General features: G+C 44.6%; 1 protein-coding gene across 1 annotated transcript in view; it reads left to right on the top strand.

Annotated features, from left to right (window-relative positions):
* Positions 1–19,049, top strand: part of LOC102387370 (phosphatidylcholine translocator ABCB4-like) — a 102,772-nt gene that overhangs the window by 11,667 nt on the left and 72,056 nt on the right. The window contains 1 exon segment of the mRNA XM_025213365.1: positions 9,725–9,916. Within this exon segment, the coding sequence (XP_025069150.1) occupies positions 9,725–9,916 (192 nt within the window).

Raw genomic sequence — 19,049 nt, 5'->3', positions numbered from 1 at the left:
TTCCTGCAATCTTCCTAAACTCTCCTTCATGTCAGGGACTCAATGTGATCCGCCCCATTCTTTCTTACCCCATGTCAGGGTAGCCTTTACCAAAGGTTCTGTTGCATCCCATTCCATCTTTTCATCCTTAATTCCATCCTAAACTCCTTCATTCTTTGCCCTGCCAGATGCCAAGTTGCTGCATTTCTGATCTCTTACCAAAGCCCACTATTTTATCTCCTTTCTGTGGCTCTTTCTTTCCCATACCTACCCCTCCCCTGCCACCCAGCCACCACTCCATTTAACTGTTTTTCCCTTCCCCTATGCCAGTATCTCCAATTCTACCCTTTATCAGGGGCTCTGCATGCCCCCTGAGGGACTTCTCACCATGCCAGAGTCCCCCATTCTACCCCTTTTCCAGATGCAGATTTTTTAAAATTACAGGCTCTTTTCCCCTTTGTTGCCTATACAAGGCTTCCTCACTCTCTTCCAGCCAGTGTTCTATGCATCTTCCATTCTTCAGATGGCAGGACTTCTTTGTGCCCTACCATTTGCTCTTCTGTCTTATGCTAGCATTTTCCATTCCTTTCTTCCCATGTAGCAGCCTGTGTATTTGTCTCATTGCCCCCAGTTACTTACTCCTTTTCTTTCTCCTTCATTCTTTCTTCTTTTCTTTCTCTTTCAGGGTGTCAGCATTTTGAAGCTATTTCGAAAGAATAGATGGAACTAAACTGAGAGTTGCTATTATGTTAGAATGTGTATATATTATGTTTTATGTGTATATATATAATGATTAGGAGTGGATAGAGCAGCTAATTCTGCTAACCATGTGAAAGGGTTATATATGCAGCTTCCATTTCTCCTTTTGGGTTTTCCAGCTTTAACTGAGATCAACAGTTTTACTCAGTGTGTGGACAGCCATATATTTGGAATGCTTTCAAGAGAAGAATGTCTCAAAAGAGCAGTCATTGTTGTATTTTAAGTGTTATGTGTGAAGGAGTTAGTTGAGAATGATTCAAATGTAGCAAACTCACTCCAACTTTAAAGGAGAGTTTATATGTACATATGTTCAAATAACCTGGGAGAATTCTTCCAGGTTTGTTTTCCTGATCGAAAAGCTTACCCAGAGATGCATGAGCAGACATTCAAAAGCTAAGTCTTTGAAGAGCAGAGAGCTTGTACTGCTGACACTGAGCAGCCAGGAGGGACTGAGTGCACACATCACAGTGTGCTCTGCAGGCTTTCTCACTCTGCCCAGAGATAAAATAGCAGCAGTGCATAGGCAGCCCTAATTGTCTGACCCAGACTGACTGAGTCTCTGCAGCATAACATGGGGATTATGAACAGAGCATGTCCTGTTCCCTGCTTCACTAGAGCAACAGTCCAGCAAGTGGCACAGTTTCCCAGAGGAGGGAGGGGAAGCAAATCATAGTCAGGAAGCCCAAAGTGCAGTTGGAGTTGCAGGTAGCAAGGAATATGAAGGGTAACAAGAAGGGTTTCTACATGTATATTAGCAACACGAGGAAGGTCAGGGAAAGTGTGGGTCCCTTACTGAATGGGGGAGGCAACCTAGTGACAGATGATGAGGAGAAAGCTGAAGTAATCAATGCCTTTTTTACCTTGGTCTTCATAGGCAAGGTCAGCTCCCAGACTACTGTACCAGGCAGCAGAGTTTGGGAGAAGGTGAACAACCTGCAGCAGTGAAAGAACAGGTTAGGGACTATTTAGAAAAGCTGGATGTGTACAAGTCCATGGGGCCAGGTGCAATGCATCCAAGGATGCTGAGGGAGTTGGCTGATGTGATTGCAGAGCCACTGGCCATTATCTTCAAAAATTTGTGGTGATCAAGGGAGGTCCTGGACAATTGGAAAAGGGCAAATATAGTGACCATCTTTAAGAAAGAGAAGAAGGAGGATCCAGAGAACTACAGACTAGTCAGTTTCACCTCAGTCCCCAGAAAATCACTGAGCAGGTCCTTAAAGAATCCATTTCTTCACTTGGAGGAGAAGAAGATGATTGATTAGGAACAGTCAGCATGGATTCACCAAGGGCAAGTTATGCCTGACCAACCTGATTGCCTTCTATGATGAGATGACTGTCTCTGTGGATGTGGGGAGAGCAGAGGATGTAATATATCTTGACTTGAGCAAGTCTTTGATACCATCTCCCACAGCATTCTTACAAAGCAAGCTGAGGAAGTATGGGTTGGGTGACTGGACTGTAAGGTGGATAGAAAGCTGGCTGGATTGTCAGGCTCAATGGGTTTTAGCCAATGGCTCAATGTCTAGCTGGCAGTCAGTATCAAATGAAGTGCTCCAGGGGTTGTTCCTGGGGCCAGTTTTGTTCAATATCTTCATTAATGATCTGGAAGATGGGATGTGTTGCACGGATGCCATCAAGATGAGGGGTGTAGTAGGCACACTGGAGGGTAGGGCTAGGATTCAGAATGGCCTGGACAAACTGGAGGATTGCTCCAAAAGAAATCTCATGAGGTTCAATAAGGACAAGTGCAAAGTCCTGCACTTAGGATGGAAGAATCCCATGCACTGCTACAGGCTTGGGGCCAATGGGCTAAGCAGCAGCTCTGCAGAGAGCTCATTAAGTAGCTCATTAAGTCAGACCTGGGGATTACAGTGAATGATAAGATGGATATCAGTCAGCAGGCTGCCCTTGTTGCCAAGAAGGCTAACAGCATACTGGGCTACATTGGTAGAAGCATTGCCAGCAGATCAAGGGAAATAATTATTCTGCTGTATTCTGCACTGGTGAGGCCACATTTGGAGTACTGTGTCCAGTTTTGGGCCCCCCACTATAGAAGGAATGCAGACAAGTTGGAGAGAGTCCTGTGGGGAGCAACAAAAATGGTGATGGGGCTGGGGCACGTGACTTCTGAGGAGTGGCTGAGGGAACTGGATTTATTTAGTCTGCAGAAGAGAAGGCTGGGGGGATTTGATAGCAGCCTTTAACTATCTGAAGGATGGTTTGAAAGAGGATGGAGCTAGACTGTTCTCAGTGGTGCAAGGAGTAATTGTCTCAAGTTGCAGCAAGGTGGGTTTAGTTTGGATATTAGGAAAAACTTGCTCACTAGGAAAGTGGTGAAGCAGTGGAACAAATTACTTAAAGAGGTGGTGAAATATCCATCCTTGGAGGTTTTTAGGATCTGGCTTGACAAAGCTCTTCTTGGAATGATCTAGTTGGGGATGGTCCTGCTTTGAGCAGGGGATCGGACTAGATGATCTTCTGAAGTCCTGTCCAACGCTAAATTTCTATGATTCTATCGTGGGGTGTTGGTGTACTTCTCTTAGAAGAGAACATGTACAGACATTCAGTCTCCCAAGAGAAACTCCTGGTTTTTCCTGGGTTATTTTTCTTGTGGAGCAGCCATTTTTGGTCTGGGATAAAAATCCTAACCTTCTGTACACTTGTGGTTTCTCTTGGGAACAGTGACTCTCCCAGGAGAAACTGAATATCTGTATATGGCCAAACCTGGAGCAGATTTGCTTCATTTGAATCGTTCTCAACTCATTCACACATAACAATTAAAACATACCAGCTGCTGCCCTTTTGAAAGGGCTCCATGTTCTCACCGTCACTGACAACATTTCCTGAAATTCTGAAATTGATGAGATGAAAAGACACTGAATTACATCAAAACAGAGAAATGTCATCAAGTTGAGTATCTGACTGCCATTGTAATTCCTGCCACTGGGGTAGAGGCAACAGGGGGCTAAGCAGAGATGTAGCTCCCTGGTCCCTGGGGCAGCAATGGGCTTTTTGGCAGCCTGCAACTTTCCTCAAGAGGGGAGCCCACTGCTGCCTCAGGTCCACTGCTCTGTTGCTGCTGCTGTGATGAACAGAGTTACAGATCCTGTCCTGACTGAGATGTAACTCGGGTCCCTGCTCATGGAGTCTGCTGCTTGGAGGGAAGGAAAAGAGTAGAGGACCATGAGATGCTGAGGGAGCTCAGTTGCACTATATGTAAGTGTACAGACTTTACATGTGGTGCTAAAAATGTAGCACTACAGAGAAATTCCCATTTCTGTAGTGCACGCCCATTTTTGTGGCACCATAGGTGGCATACACATCACACACTGACTCTGTGTAGGAGTACAAGGTAATATCTGTCCATGGCCTGAACTACTACTACAGATTAATTTCAGGAGGGGGAAGATTTGGACACTAAATGAAGATCAGACTGCGGTATTAAGAATGGTAGAAAGACTTGATTTATATAAGTGTCATTCTCCAGTAAAATATTGTTTCCATTTACAAAATCACCTAAAGTATAAGATCATACTTTTTGCAAGGCTTATATATAAACATGTAACAGGTATGCTAGGGGGTTGTTACAGTAATGCCAATATTAAATGGATCTAATATACTCAAGGATACAGAGTAGAAGACTGTTTCAGAAAACAGATGGCATCCTTAAAATAGAAGATGTATAGGTCTACCATGTTTAATGCAGGGATGCCTTCACTGCTGCTTTGGCTGACCCCCAGGCCTACTCTCTAGGTCTAACCTGATAACTCTCTACCTTAAAGCCCCCCTAGCTCACTTTCAGTGGAAAACTAGCCCACTCTCAAAAGCTCAACAAAGCATCAAAGCCCAAGCCTAGCCTCCAATGCAATGCATTCAGTAATTACAAAATATAAAACTGATAATATGAAATATGTTTTATATAATGCCTAATAAACTTATGGAATTTATTGCCCAAACATGTAATTGAAGTTAAGATACCAGGAGGACATGATACCATTAGATTTTCATAGGCATACTGAGAACCTTCACCTTCACTATTTAGATAGGATAAAATGAAATAAGGATTGAAAAGATGGTTCTTCAGAGCAAAATGTGGCAACGACTACAATCAGTGGTGTAACAGGGAGCTTAGTGCTCCTGTTACTTTAAGAGGTGAAAGGCTGCAGACAGGAATCAGGTGGCACTCAAGGGAAAACACCTGAGCAGAAGGGGGCTGGGCTTAGGTAATATATAAGACCAGGGCCTGAGCTGGGGCAAGCAGTCTGATCCTGGAGGCCATAGAATGAAGAGCTCCTGAGCAGGAGGGCTACAGAGAAGCTCCTGACACACACCAGGAATACACTTGAGCCCCAGAGCAGGACAGTCAAGTAGAATATTGTGGACTTGCCTGGAGAAAACCAGTTGTTTGGGATTGGGACTAGTGAGAGAGATCAGAGGTCCCACTGGAGCAGGGCCATAGCCAGGGAACAGGGCGGAAAGGGTAAGAGGCTTGGGAATAAGGCCAAAGCCTGGGGGTAAGGCCGGAGCCTGGAAGTAGGGCAGAGGAAAGATTAGCAATGGGGCTAGAGAGATCCCAGTGCCTAGAGTGGGGCAGAGATGGGGCTAGAGAGTTTAGCATCCAAGGAGAGGCAGAGAGAGAAGACTGGGACCAGGAACCCGTTGAATTGATTAAGCCTGGGAGCAGGGCAGAGCCTGGGAGTAGGACATGAATTGATTGATTGGTAACATCTCTGAGGCTTGGGTGTGGCAAAAAAGGGAGATGAGGATGCTATGAAATTAGGTCTTAAGGCGATGAGAAATTAGACTATAGCTTGTGAGTAGATGAGATCTCACTCAGGAACCCCTGGGACAGCCTCCCATTTCTAAAGACTTATTTATATCAAGTCATAGCAGGTAAGTAGAAGAGGAGGTGGCCTTGAGAACAGGTAGAACAGATGCTAAGTGGCCACCAGAGGCTGTCACAGCCCACTTTGGGGCAGGCCATTGTTAAAGGATTAAATTTCCCTATGTACAAGCTATTCTATGATTGTATAATAGGAGGTTCTTGTATTTTCCTCTGAAGCGTCAGGCACTAGCTACTTTCAGGCTAGAAACAGACACATTTGACGTGGTTCTGATTGATCCAAGTTGAAACCTGAGGCAAAAGAAGAGCAGCACAGCCCTTTACACAGTAGCTTGTCCCTGAATGGCAATTAATTTGAATGAGCTCTGATTGTCCCAGGAAAAAGTGTTAGCATATTTTCTCTCTCATATTACACAGGTACTTGAAATAGGACAATGGGCTTTTTGGGGGGAAAAATACAACATCTGCTTTTAGCCCCAGAAGCAGAATATGGGATTAAGTCATGGGAGCCAACATGGCAATTCCTAGGTTTCTGTTTTCTTTTATTTCCTTTTATCTCTTCTTCCATCTTTTGTTGTTTTTCTTTTTTTCTCCACTTGCCCTTCCAAAGTTTTCCTTCTATTGTTTTCATAGATTCATAGATTGTAAGGCTGGAAGAGACCTTGGAAGATCATTGGGTCCAGCCCCCTGCACAGGTGGGGTCAGGTGACCCCAGCAAGATGACTATCCAGTCTCCTCTTGAAGATTTCCCGGGTAGGCGATAGCACCATGTCTGTAGGGAGCTTATTTCACAGTCTGGCCATCCTAACTGTGAAGTTTTTCCTAATGTTAAGCCTGAACAGTCTTCCAGGAGTTTGTGGCTAGTACTCCTGGGTCTCCCCAAGGGCACCCTGGTGAACAATTGTTCACTGAGGCCCTGATGTACTCCCCTGATGTAGCAGAAAACTGCTATGAAGTTCCCTCTTGTCCTTCTCTTTTTCAGGCTGAAAAGTCACAGGTCCCTCAGCCTCTCCTCGTATGGCTTGCTGTGCAAGTCTCTAATCATACAGGTGACCCTTCTCTGGACTCTCTCAAGTTATACCACATCCTTGTTAAAGTGCGGTGCCCAGAACTGGATGCAGTACTCCAGTTGCGGTCTCACCAGTGCTGAGTACAGCCGAAAAATCACCTCCTTGGTCTTACTGGAGATGCATTGATTGATGCATGCCAGAGTATTATTTGCCCTGCTGGCAAAGGAATCACACTGCTGGCTTATATTCATGCTGTGCTTTATTATTACCCCCAGGTCTCTTTCATTCATAGTGCTGGTCAGGTTGGCATTGCCAAGCCTGTAGGTGTGCAGGGAATAGTTCATACCTAGGTGGAGCATTTTACATTTCTCGACATTGAACTTCATCTGGTTCTGACTCGCCCAACTTGCTAGCCTGTCCAGATCTGCCTGTTTCTGTAACCTATCTTCAAGCGTGACCATGTTTCCCCATAATTTGGTGTCATCTGCGAACTTGGCCAGTGAGCATTTCACCAAATCATTGATGAAGATGTTAAAAAATACAGGACGAAACACTGACCACTGCGGGACACCGCTGCCCACCTCTCACCAAAATGATACAGATCCTTTTATTAGGACTCTCTGGGTCCTACCCCACAACCAGCTTCGTACCCACCTAACTGTCTTGCAGTTAAGCTCACTGTCTTCCAATTTTCTTGTGAGAACATCGTGGGATACCAGATCAAAGTCTTTCTGGAAGTCAAGGTATATAATATCCACCACTTCTCCTGAGTCACCTGATCATAAAAGAAGATAAGGTTGGTAAGACAAGACCTGCCTGTGATGAAGCCAAGCTGGCTGTCGTTCAGAATCCTACCTTCTGCAAGCCTATCACACATAGATTCCTTAATGAATTTTTCCAGGATTTTTCCTGGGATGGAAGTTAGGCTAATTGGCCTATAGTTACCTGGGTCCTCCCTCCCCCCCCTTCTTGAAGATGGGCACAACACTGGCCCTCTTCCAGTCCTCAGGGACCTCTCTGGAGTGCCATGAGTTTTGGAACAGTTTTGCCAGGGGCTCCGCAATGACATCAGCCAGCTCCTTCAGCACCCTTGGATGGAGTTCATCCAGTCCTGCTTACTTATGTATGTCTAATTTTTTAATTGATCACACACCAGTTATATGGTAACAATAGGGAGGCAATCATTTCTGTCCTGCTTATTCTGTACCCTATATCAGGCATAATTTTCCCCTTGGCCCAGTGAAATACTGAGGCAAAGAAGTCATTCAGGAGTTCAGTTTTCTCCTTAGTGTCGGTAACCAGCTGTCCTGAGTTGTTAAGCAGTTGCTGCACACTCCCATTTGCTTCCCTCTTGTTCCCTACATATCTATAGAAGGACTTTTTGTTGTCCTTGATATCCGTTGTGAATCTAAGTTCGGTCTCTGCCTTAGCCTTTCTAATTTGTTTCCTACAAGTGCGGGTAGTTGTTGTATAGTCCTTCTTGGAGCCTGTCCCCAGCGTCCATTGTTTGTATGCCTCTTTCTTCTTTCTAAGGAGGACCATGATGTCCCTATTTAGCCAGGAGGGCTTCCCAGCCCTTCTGCTGCCCTTTCTCCATGTGGGAATGGACTTCCATTACACCATTTTGTTTTCCTGCTTTCAAATCCCAGCTTTTCTGCTCTCCATCTTACTTCCCTGCCACCCTTTTCCCAGACAACGTGAACATACAGTTCATTTCAACACAAACTTTGGTATTTCACAGGTTTCACCCATGTCCAGAACAGATTTAGTTCTAAAAAACTCACCAAAAAGAATAGATTTAGTTCTAAAAAGTAGGCCTGCCTTATCTTACTCTTGAAAGCAATTTATAATTACGCATCCTATAATTTATGTTATTTCCTGATATCCACCAAAATAGTTTACAAATACAGGAATTATGAATTATTAATGCACACTATTACATGGATAACTACAGAAAGTGGGCACTAAACAAACATACTGGTTATATTTGTTACTCAAATAATAAGTTAACCTGAAATCAGCCTCTTTATCCAAACATTTATTGTTGGATGATTCCTTCACAGTGAGGTAATGAGTGTCCCTTCTCTTATTAATGTACATGAAAGACTTTTCTTTACAGATCAAACTTATTTTGTAATTTGATGCAAAATTAATTCACTATATTTTGTCATAGAACATACATTTGAACAAATATTGTAATAATTGTCGTTAATGCAGTGCTCTTGGTTACTGCAGTCTTCCTGTTTGTTTATGGATTTTCTGCTAAGGGATCAATATTGAACTAACCATACAATCTTAAATTAGTCATTCATCTATTTATACACTACAGTTTAGATATGATTCATGTTATTAATTATGAAGTATCAAAATGTTATTTGTTTCTTTTGCTTGATGGCATAAAGTGGAATACAACTGAAATTAAAATACAATGCCCCAAAGACTTTCACTGAATATTAGAATTTACCTTAGCAAAAGTAAATGTAGTGTATTTTAAGGATGTATAGAGCCTCTTTTTATTTGATTGAATTATTAATATATCATTTTTTTACTTTAGGAATATACATGCATTTTATATCTACAATATTTCTAAATTCTCACACTAAAGAGTATGCCAAGGTTTGCATACTCAGTTAATGATGACAGTATTGAAACAAACTATCTTTCCTGCTTTATAGGATTAAGAGGTGGAGGTTATTCCAAAATCCATATGACTGGTGCTTTTAAATCACATAAACATTTTTTAAAATTCCATTCTTAACCTTTCTTCACTATTACCAGAACCTCCAGTTGATAAGAGTACCAAATAGAACAGGCTTTGTACACATATCTCACTAACCTCTAAGCTAACCATGTTTACATTAATCCCCATGGGCACACACAAATGCAGCTATAATTTGTGGAGTTGACACATTTAAGTGAACAGGATATATAATCTGAAACATGGTTCTAAAAAGAATGTCTGAAAAATATTCCTATAATGAAGAGAAAAAGTGTGGATAATATCCAAAAATATTTCATATTTGTTCAGTTGCCTAGGTAAAGTATTGAAATTAAAATCTGTTCCTAGTTAATTCATTTGAAGGGGAAAGAATCCAGTTTTGAAAAACCTCTGCAATTTTGTTCCTTTCAGATATGCATACTATTATTCTGGAATAGGAGCTGGTGTTCTCTTTGCTGCCTACATGCAAGTTGCATTTTGGACAGTGGCAGCTGGCCGGCAAATCAAGAAAATCAGACAGCAATTTTTTCATGCAATAATGCGACAGGAAATTGGATGGTTTGATGTAAATGATGTGGGGGAACTCAACACTCGACTTATAGAGTGAGTATATTATTAACTAACAATTTTGAATTGCCCTTAAACAATGTTTCTTACCATATTAAATATATCTGTGATCTATATTAACACATTCTTACAATTTGTATGAAAAAAAATCTACTGAATTGACTGTATATCTCATGTAGGGTTTCACAGTAAGGGCCCTGGAGTCTGAACTAGTGTGGAAAAGGGATGCCAGAGCAGCATCAACATCACTGCACTGCCAGGATGACTTAAACCTATCTTAATAGATCAGCTTTCACGCACACTGATTGTCAGGGTCTCTGAGCAGGCCTGGCTAACCCAGTTCTTCACAACCAGATTGACTGCTGAAATTGGCACTGACCTCTTTTAAACATACCTGCAGTTTCAGGCTGCAGATAGGTCTATATACAACCTTAGTCTGTTCCGGAAAGCCTCATATTCACCATTCTCCCTGGTTCTTCTGATTTATGACCTGGCTTTGGCTTTTCCTGACCCTGATCTTGGTTCTCCCCTGAAATTTAGTGCTTGTTCTGCTCTCTCTTTTTTTTCTGGCATCCTGACTCAGCTTGGCTTCCTTGACCCTACTCTAAAACTTGGCACTGGTTTTATGACCCCTGGCTCCTGACCTCGGCTTATGTCTCTTGGATCTCCCCAACTCAGCTTTGGCAACATGTACCCTCACCCTACTAACCTCCTAGTTGCCTCCTAGTTTCCCCCAGGGCCTATCCACAGGCCTGGCTACCTACATCCTGGATGAATCCTCACAACTAGGTGGTACTGGGAGGATGGATACCATCGAGGGTCTACCACCAGAGCAGATTTCTGGGGGACAGCTGATGGCTGCTTTACAGGGGCTGCAAGCCCACATTACAGCCCTACAAGCCCAAGGTACCCTGCTTCTGCCTCCACAAGGGGAGACAACTCACTCAGCTTACCCCGAATCTCAGGTTCCACTGCCCAACAAATTCACTGGAGACCCTTGTTGCTTCTTGGGGTTCGTTAATCATTGCTGCCTCACTTTTCATTTCTACCCCAGATCCAACACATTAGATATGGCCAAGGTACGGCAGATTATCTGTCTACTCCCTGGTGACACCCTGGCCTGGGTTTCCCCACTTCAGAATCAGCAAACCCCCTCCTTGACAACCTTGAAAACTTTATCCAGGGCATGGAAAAAAGCTTTTGTGACCCACATCTGGTCCATACTGTGGAGTGAGCTCTCCAGACCATCAGACAGGAGTGGTACAGGGTATCAAGTTATGTTGCCAAATTTAGGTGGTTGGTAGCTGACAGAGTGGAACAAGGCAGCTCAACATTTCCATTTCCACCAGGATCTTTAGGGCCACATTAAAGATAAGTTAGACTGGGTGTAGCTCCCAGCTGCTTTGGATGGACTCATTGAGCTCAGTATCTATATGTGAAGGGAGAAAGGGGGATAGGAGAGAAAGGGAAAGCCCGAGAGGTAATCTGCCCCTGTCATTTACCTCAGCCGAAGGGGAGAACGCCACTGGAATGCCGGGTTTGGGACAATGTTGCCAGAACAGCTTCTCTGTCCAGATTGGTGCATGGTGGATTCATGAAGGTACTTCCAACTCCAGAGAGGGGCCACCAGGGAGAGTCTGGGGCATTAGGAAGGAGAAGACATTAGAGGGACTCTCCACTGAGGATTCGCAGGCAGCCAGGGATGTTGCAGTTGATGTAGCTGTGTTGAGCAGCATTCGAAAGAACACTGAGCAAGAGGCAGCCAGCATTGGACTTCGTGACAACTTCAGGGACGCCGGTGCAGACACCTATGGTGAAGCAAGAACCAGGTCAGATGTGGCTGGGGCAGGCAAGAGACAGAATATACCGAGGTACCCCAAGTGATGAGTTCTAGGTCTCACCCTGTCATCGCTGGGAAGCAGGGTGTCGGCTGAAAGGGGACCGAGGCCATACAACACCTACTGATGCCCATCTGTTCAAGCAACAACAGGAAGGTTGGACTAATGTTGGCATCAGGGATGGCTTGAAAGAGCCAACACTACCCCCAGTAGAGGCTATGCAGATAGACAAAGCTGGGAAATGGCTCCCCACAGAGGAGAAGCCTCATTGTTGTGCCTAGGGCCTCTGCCTGTATTGTGGGAAGTCCAGGCATTTTGCATGGATCTGCCCGAGGAAAGGAATGCCTGCATCCTCTTTGGGAACTTCCTGGCCCAGCTTTGGTAGATAAGTGTTGTCTGGGCCCGCTGCTGACCATTCAATCAGTTCCTCCAATGTGCAGTAAACTCTCAAGCATCAACAAACCCCAAGACTCATCCTTGCTAATCACCCTTCCACTATAGCACCTGTTTGGGATGGTTGTCTTTGTTCCAGCCCTCATAGACACAGGAACCTCCAGTAATTTCATGGACTCAATCCTTGCAGAACAACATCAGATACTGGTCTGACCAAAACAGAACCCAGAGGTAGTAGAAGCCATAGATGGATTTCCATTCTCTTTGGGTCCTATCACAGTAAAACAGTCCCATTAGGGGTCTCAATCTGTGATCACCAAGAATCTGTTTGTTTTGATCTCATCCATTCCCTTCCCTTCACTCTTTTGGTTATACTGGGAACCCCTTGGTTATCTCTCCATACCCCAGATATTTTAAGGGAACTCCATTTCAACTTACCTTACTGCTGTTAGGAGGAGATTTATCCAGCTAATACCCAGACTGGCAGCAGGGCTGAAAATACCAAGTCACTTGTATCAACCATAAGAGATTCATGGCTGGCCTTAGCAGAAAGTATGTATTCTTTGGAACCTGACCCATCACTCCATGACAAATACCAGGATTTAGCTGATGTATTCAAAAAGAAAGAAGCAGACCAACTTCCCCTGCACCACCCTTATGATTACCCCATCGATGTTGTGCCAGGGGCACAGATTCCATTTGGGCACATTTATTCACCCTCTGAGCCAGAGGTCAAGGTGCTCAAGGAAAATATTGCAGAGAAACTCCATAAGGGGTTCATCAGGCCTTCTACATCCTCAGCTGGGTCCCTGATATTCTTCATGACCAAGAACAACAGCTCTCTCTGTCCCTGTGTTGACTACAGGGCCTTAAACAGGATAACAGTCTGTAATCATTTCCTGCCAATGTTAATGAATAAGTCAAGACCACATTTTAGTCCTGCTATGGGCAATTTGAATACCTGGTTATGCTCTTCAAACTCTACAATGCCCCTGCTACATTCCAACACTTTGTTAATATGTTGGAGTAATGTGTTATATAATTTCTCTGGATGATATTTTAGTTTTCTCTGATGATCCTGCCCAGCATTCAACACAGGAACAGAGAGAGCTGTCAGGTCTTGATCCAGCTCTGAGAGAACCACCTGTATGTCAAGCTAGAGAAATGTGAATTTGATCACACCTCAACTGAATTTTTAGGTTTTTTAATTCCCATCAAGGCCTAACAATGAACTCCCCATAAAGTAAATTTCCACTAAGGGCCTAACCTGGACCCCCTATAAAGTCACTGGATAGGCCGCAGTACACTATGATAAAGGGGTCCAATGGTTTGTGGGCTTTGCTAGCTTTTATAGATGTTTTGTTAAAGGATTCTCACACCTAGTAGTCCCACTGACTTCCCTTCTGAAGAAAGGTACCATTCAAATGGTCTCCACAAGCCCAAATGGCCTTTGAGACAGTGAAAAGGGCTTTCATTTCTGCACCTCTCCTGGTGCACCCAGACCTCACAAAATCATTTATAGTGCAAGTTGACTCCTTGAATTGTTCCATAGAGGATATTCTGTCTCAGGCCTCAGATACTGCAAACAAGTTACAGCCTTGCACCTTTTATTCCAGGGCCCTAACTCCCTCCAGAAGGAATTACAACATTTTGAACCAGGAACTCTTTATGATCAAGGCAGCCTTTGAGGAGTTGTGGCACCTTCTTTCCACCCTGTTCAGGCAATAACAGACCATAAGAACTTGGAAGGAGATAAACTGGAAGCTGAATTCATGTCAGGTCTGCTGGTCAATCTTCTTTAATTTCATAATTACCCATTGCCCAGGAGCCAAGAACCAGAAGGCAGATGACCTATCCCATAAGGATGAACCTCTTCTCTAGAGCCATCACCACTTTCCACCATTCTCCAACCTAAGAACTTAATTTGGGGAACTACTTGGCAAAGTATCCTTTCAGCCATCCAAACAGCCCTTGTACATGACCCCCTTGCAAAGGAAATGTGCCAGTCAGTGGGGTCTTCCCAACCAATTTTTGGTGGCTCGGGAGGTTATTTTTTGACAGCATATGTACATCCCAGACAGTCCTGTAAGGTCAAGAATATTATAGCTCTGTCATGACTCGGTTCCCGTAGGATACTTCGGATATTCCAAGACCCAGCTCTTAATCTCTCAGCAGTTCTGGCGGGCCTGAATGGGCCATGATGTCAAACAGTATGTCTACTTGAGTACTATGTGTGCCTGAACCAAGAAACCTTGAACTAGGCCAGGTGGTCTCCTCCAGCTGTTACCCACTCCCATGCTACCTTCATCAACCCTGTCAGTGGATTTCATTGTGAACCTCCCACGTTCTGAGACCTGCTCCACAATTATGGTCATGGTGGATGTATTAACTAAAATGGCCCATTTTATCCCTGCCCAGGCTGTTTCCACTGCCAGCAAAATGGCCAAACTATTTCTGAGACATATATATTTTGCCTATATGGCTGCCCGCCGGAACTGCTCTCTGATCATGGTTCCTGGTTTATTTCATACTGCTGGCATTAGTTCTGTAAGGGTGTGGAACCTCTTCATTTGTCTGCATATCACCCTCAGACTAAAGGTCAATTGGAGTGTGTAAACCAGACATTTGAGCAATACCTTAGAAGAGCAGTTTTCAACCTGTGGTCCTTGCACACCTGGGGGTCTGCAAACTATGTCTAAGGCATCTGTAAAAAATGACTGATCAATCAAAAGTATGTGAATACCCACAGTTACAATTAAAATGGGTCCTTCCAGTCAATTTCTTAGGGGTCTGCAAATGAAAAAGGTTGAAAACCACTGCCTTAGATGCTTTTTAAATTTTCATCAGTATAATTGGGTAACCCTGCTCCCCCTAGCAGAATTCACATACAACAATGCTGTCCATACTTCCATGGGCAAGACTCCCTTTTTCTCCAACTACAGATGTCATGCATCCAAAGATACATCTCAAGCCAGTCCAGAGAGGTGATACTCTCCCTCTATATGACTTTGGTCAGTTGGAGTACTGCATCCAGTACTGGGTGCCACATTTCAAAAGGGATGTGGCCAGCCTGGAGAGGGTTCAGAGGAGGGCCACCTGCTTGGTGAGAGGGCAGCAGGACAGGCCCTACGAAGAGAGACTGAAGGACCTGAACCTGTTCAGCCTCAGCAAGAGGAGGCTGAGGGGGGACCTAGTGGCTGCCTACAAATTCATCAGGGGAGATCAACAGCAAATAGGCAGATCCCTTTTCTCCCCAGCACCACCTGGGGTGACGAGGAACAATGGTCATAAGCTGATGGAGAATAGGTTTAGGTTAGAGATCAGAAGGCAATATTTTACAGTTAGGGTGGCCAAAATCTGGAACCAACTTCCCAGGGTAGTGGTCCTCGCCCCTACCTTGGGCAAATTCAAGAGGAGGTTGGATGATCACCTGTCTGGGGTCTTGTGAACCCAGCATTCATTCCTGCCTGTGGCAGGGGGTCAGGCTAGATGATCTGTTCAGGTCCCTCCTGACCCTAGCTACTATGAAACTATGAGTAAAGATTCCATCTTCAGTTCCACCCAGCAGTACCTACCCTTTCATGGGTTCCCACAGTAAATGGCCTTCAAAGAAAGAGATTGAGTTTGTTTGACATGATTTCTTCTTCGTAAATCTTTGCTGAATGCTTGTGATGAGCCTCTCCTCCTCCAGATACTTGCAAATCCTTTCCTTAGGATAAGCTCCAGTAACTTCCCAAGTATTGAGGTAAGGCTAACTGATCTGTAATTTCCCACATCCTCTTTTCTGTCTTTTTAAAAGACTACTACATTCCCATTTTCTAGTCCTCTGGTACCTTGCCCATCTCCTATGACTTCAAGAATTTTATTTCCAAAGGCTCCAAGATCTCCTCTTCCAGTTCCTTCCATACATTAGGATGAAGTTCATCAGGCCCTTCTGACTTAAATTCATTCAGACACATCAAAAGCTTGCTAACTGCATATTTAGTTATCTTATCCCTTAGCTTGTCCCCTTCCTTATCCAAATAATCCTTTAGTAGGTGTCTGGCTGCAGCTTCACTTTTTTGTGAAGACAGAGGCAAAATAGTTATTGAGTAGCTCCACCTTCTTTGCACCTCCTGAGTTCCCCCTGGCTAGTTAACAATGGACTCACAGCTTCCTTGGTTTTCCTTTTCTAGTCAATATACTTATAGGATCTCTTCTTGTTGTCTTTAACCTTCTTCTCCTGGTACAGCTCATCTTCATCTTTGTCCTCCTGATTTTTGTCCCAGCAGGCTCTTACTATTTCCTGGTAAGCTTCATTGGCATCCTGGCCATTTTTCCATAATCTGTGTACTTTTCTTTTGCATTTGAGGCATCCTAGAACAGGGGCGGGCAATTATTTCGGATGGAGGGCCACTTACCCAGTTTTGGCAGTGCACAGCCCCGACCCCCTGCTCCCCGGCAGGGAAGAAGCTGGTGCTGCAGCCACTCACAACCCACCTGGGGCTGCCTTTGCTTGCTCAGGACAGCCCCACGTGGGGCTGCAGCAGAGAGCACCGGCCACAGGGTAGGGAGAGGGCCGCCTTTCTCCACGCCGGGAAGGAGCAGGGCAGGAGCTCAGGGAAAAGCTGAGCATGGTGGGGACTGCAGCTGCTCACAGTCCACACGGGGTTGTCCGGAGCAGGCACAGGAAACCCCATGCCGGCTGCAAGCGGCTGCAGCATGGGGTGCTGGCTACGGAGCAAGCAAGGGGCTGCTTTCGCCCCCATGCGCCTTCCCTGGCCAGGGTTCCCCCCGTCCTTCTTCCCCTCCCCCCTTACCTGAGGTTTCAGCATGGGGCAGTGGGCCCTGCTGTTGTGGGAGCCTGCCAGGCTGCCCCCAGGTCCTACTGCCCTTGGTTCCTGTCATTTTTTACAGGAACCAAGGGCAGATAAATATTAATTTTTTCTGCATTTTTTAGGGGCCCCACGGGCCGGATAGAATGGCCTTGTGGGCCGCATCCAGCCCACGGGCTGTATTTTGCCCACCCCTGCCCTAATTGTATCGTCTACCTTGTGGAATAGAAACTTGTCCTCCACACAAGTTAGGAACCAGCTTGGCATTTATGTTTGACTGTATTGTTGTTCCAGCAGATGCCCAGATTAGTTGTGTTCCATCGGTACTATCCCATAGCTTTTGGAAAGGTTTATCACTTGCTTGAACAGTGCCTCATTCCTGATTTCATGGCCTGTGGGATATGATAGGAATCACAAAAATCATGTTATTCATCACAACCCAGAATGCTAGAACTAGGGGATACCTATTGAAATTCAGAGGAGACAGGTTTAAAATTAGCAAGAGAAAATACTTTTTAAATATAGCACTGAGTTAATCTGTGCAGCTCTACAAAAGGTTGTAGAGGCAGACAGTATAGCCAGGTGCAAAAAAGGTACTAGACAAATTCATGGATGATAGTTCTATTAATAGTCATTAAATAGAATGGCCGGAGATGTATCCTCTGGCATTTCTAAACCAATGCAGGATACCAGGGAGGTTGCTGAAAGAGGATAGATCACTCTAGACATCCAGTCTGGTGCTCTTGCTGTATAGCATCCCCTCCTACCACTGTCGGAGACAGGATACTGAATTAGATGGACCATTGATCTTACTAAGCTAACACTTCTTATATCCTTATGCCCATTTGCTTCCAAGGCATTCCCTATATCTGTATGTTTTTTTCAGGGGCCTGTGCATTTTAGGTTGACTCAAAGACCATGCTTGACTTTATGGGCACATCTTTCACATGCAGGGGCACAAATTTGTGCAGCTACTTTTTGCTGCTGTGTATATGCCCCTGCATGTATGCTTTGGTGCAGGGCAAAATGCCCCATTTCAGAGAAACTGCTATTTCCCCACTCCTCCCAGCATACAGGAGGAGCTAGGACAGAACTAGAGGAGGGAAGATGCTATGGTCAACAGCCAGAGTGTCTCCTAGGAGGACCAAGCCTCTGTGTCTGTTGGCACATGCTCCTGTGATGTGTGTCGTGTCAGTTTTTTGTGATTTTATTTGCTACCAGGATTTCCCAGTAGCAAATTTTGCCCCCACACTGCAAATCTGCAATGTAGACACATATTAATATGCTGGGCGTATTTGTGGTGCCACAAAATGGTCTGCAGTGCCACAAACCAAATGTGCCTGCATATCTGGATCCAGCCTATGTGTCTGTCTATATTGCCTTAATGCTATATCTGTGACTGCAACACAAATGCCGGCCTTTACTGCTCATTCCTCTTCAGGGTGTGGACACACAAGTGCTTGGAGCCCTTTTAGAAGGGGAACATTTCAAAAGGGCAACAGCTGGTTGCATTAAAATTACAATGCAGCAAAACCCCTCCAACTTTAACGCTTCTTCATTCAGGGTTAAAGTTGGAGCAGGTTTTCTGCATTTGATTTGTTTTCAGCTTGTTCATAAAAAGCAGTTAGAATGTACCAGCTGCTGCCCTTTTGAAATGTTCCCCTTTCGAAAGGGCTTCAAAGGTCATGTGTCCACACGCTCAGTGTGTGCCAAATCCCAGATAAGGCAGTATAGCCACCCAAAGAAGCCCTGATCCCAAATTCCAGTCATGCTGTCTTGTGCACGTGCTTCTTGGGATATACTCAGGGCTTCTCTAAGACAGATACAGGATTTGGCATATAGGTTAGGGACAGAAGTTACACATAAACTGGCTTAAGTGATCAGAAACAGGTTTAAACCTTTAATAGAACAGAAGTTTAGTGCAATTAAACCACTTTCAAAATGCTGAAACTGGTTTAAGATAAACCTGGTTGGGTTTAGTATCAGACTAAACTGATTTGGGTCAAACTGGTTTATGGAACTTCTGTCCCAGAACCCTTCCCGGTTCAAGTTAACTCACAGTCCTCATCATCCTAGGATGCTTTGCAGCCCTGGGATATGCTGTCTGCTCCAGCAGAGCAGGGT

This window comes from Alligator sinensis, unplaced genomic scaffold (assembly GCF_000455745.1).
Source record: "Alligator sinensis unplaced genomic scaffold, ASM45574v1 scaffold114_1, whole genome shotgun sequence".
NCBI classification, from domain to species: Eukaryota; Metazoa; Chordata; order Crocodylia; family Alligatoridae; genus Alligator; species Alligator sinensis.
The sequence above is the reverse complement of the archived record's forward strand: the minus strand, read 5'-3'. Positions and strand labels throughout refer to the sequence as shown.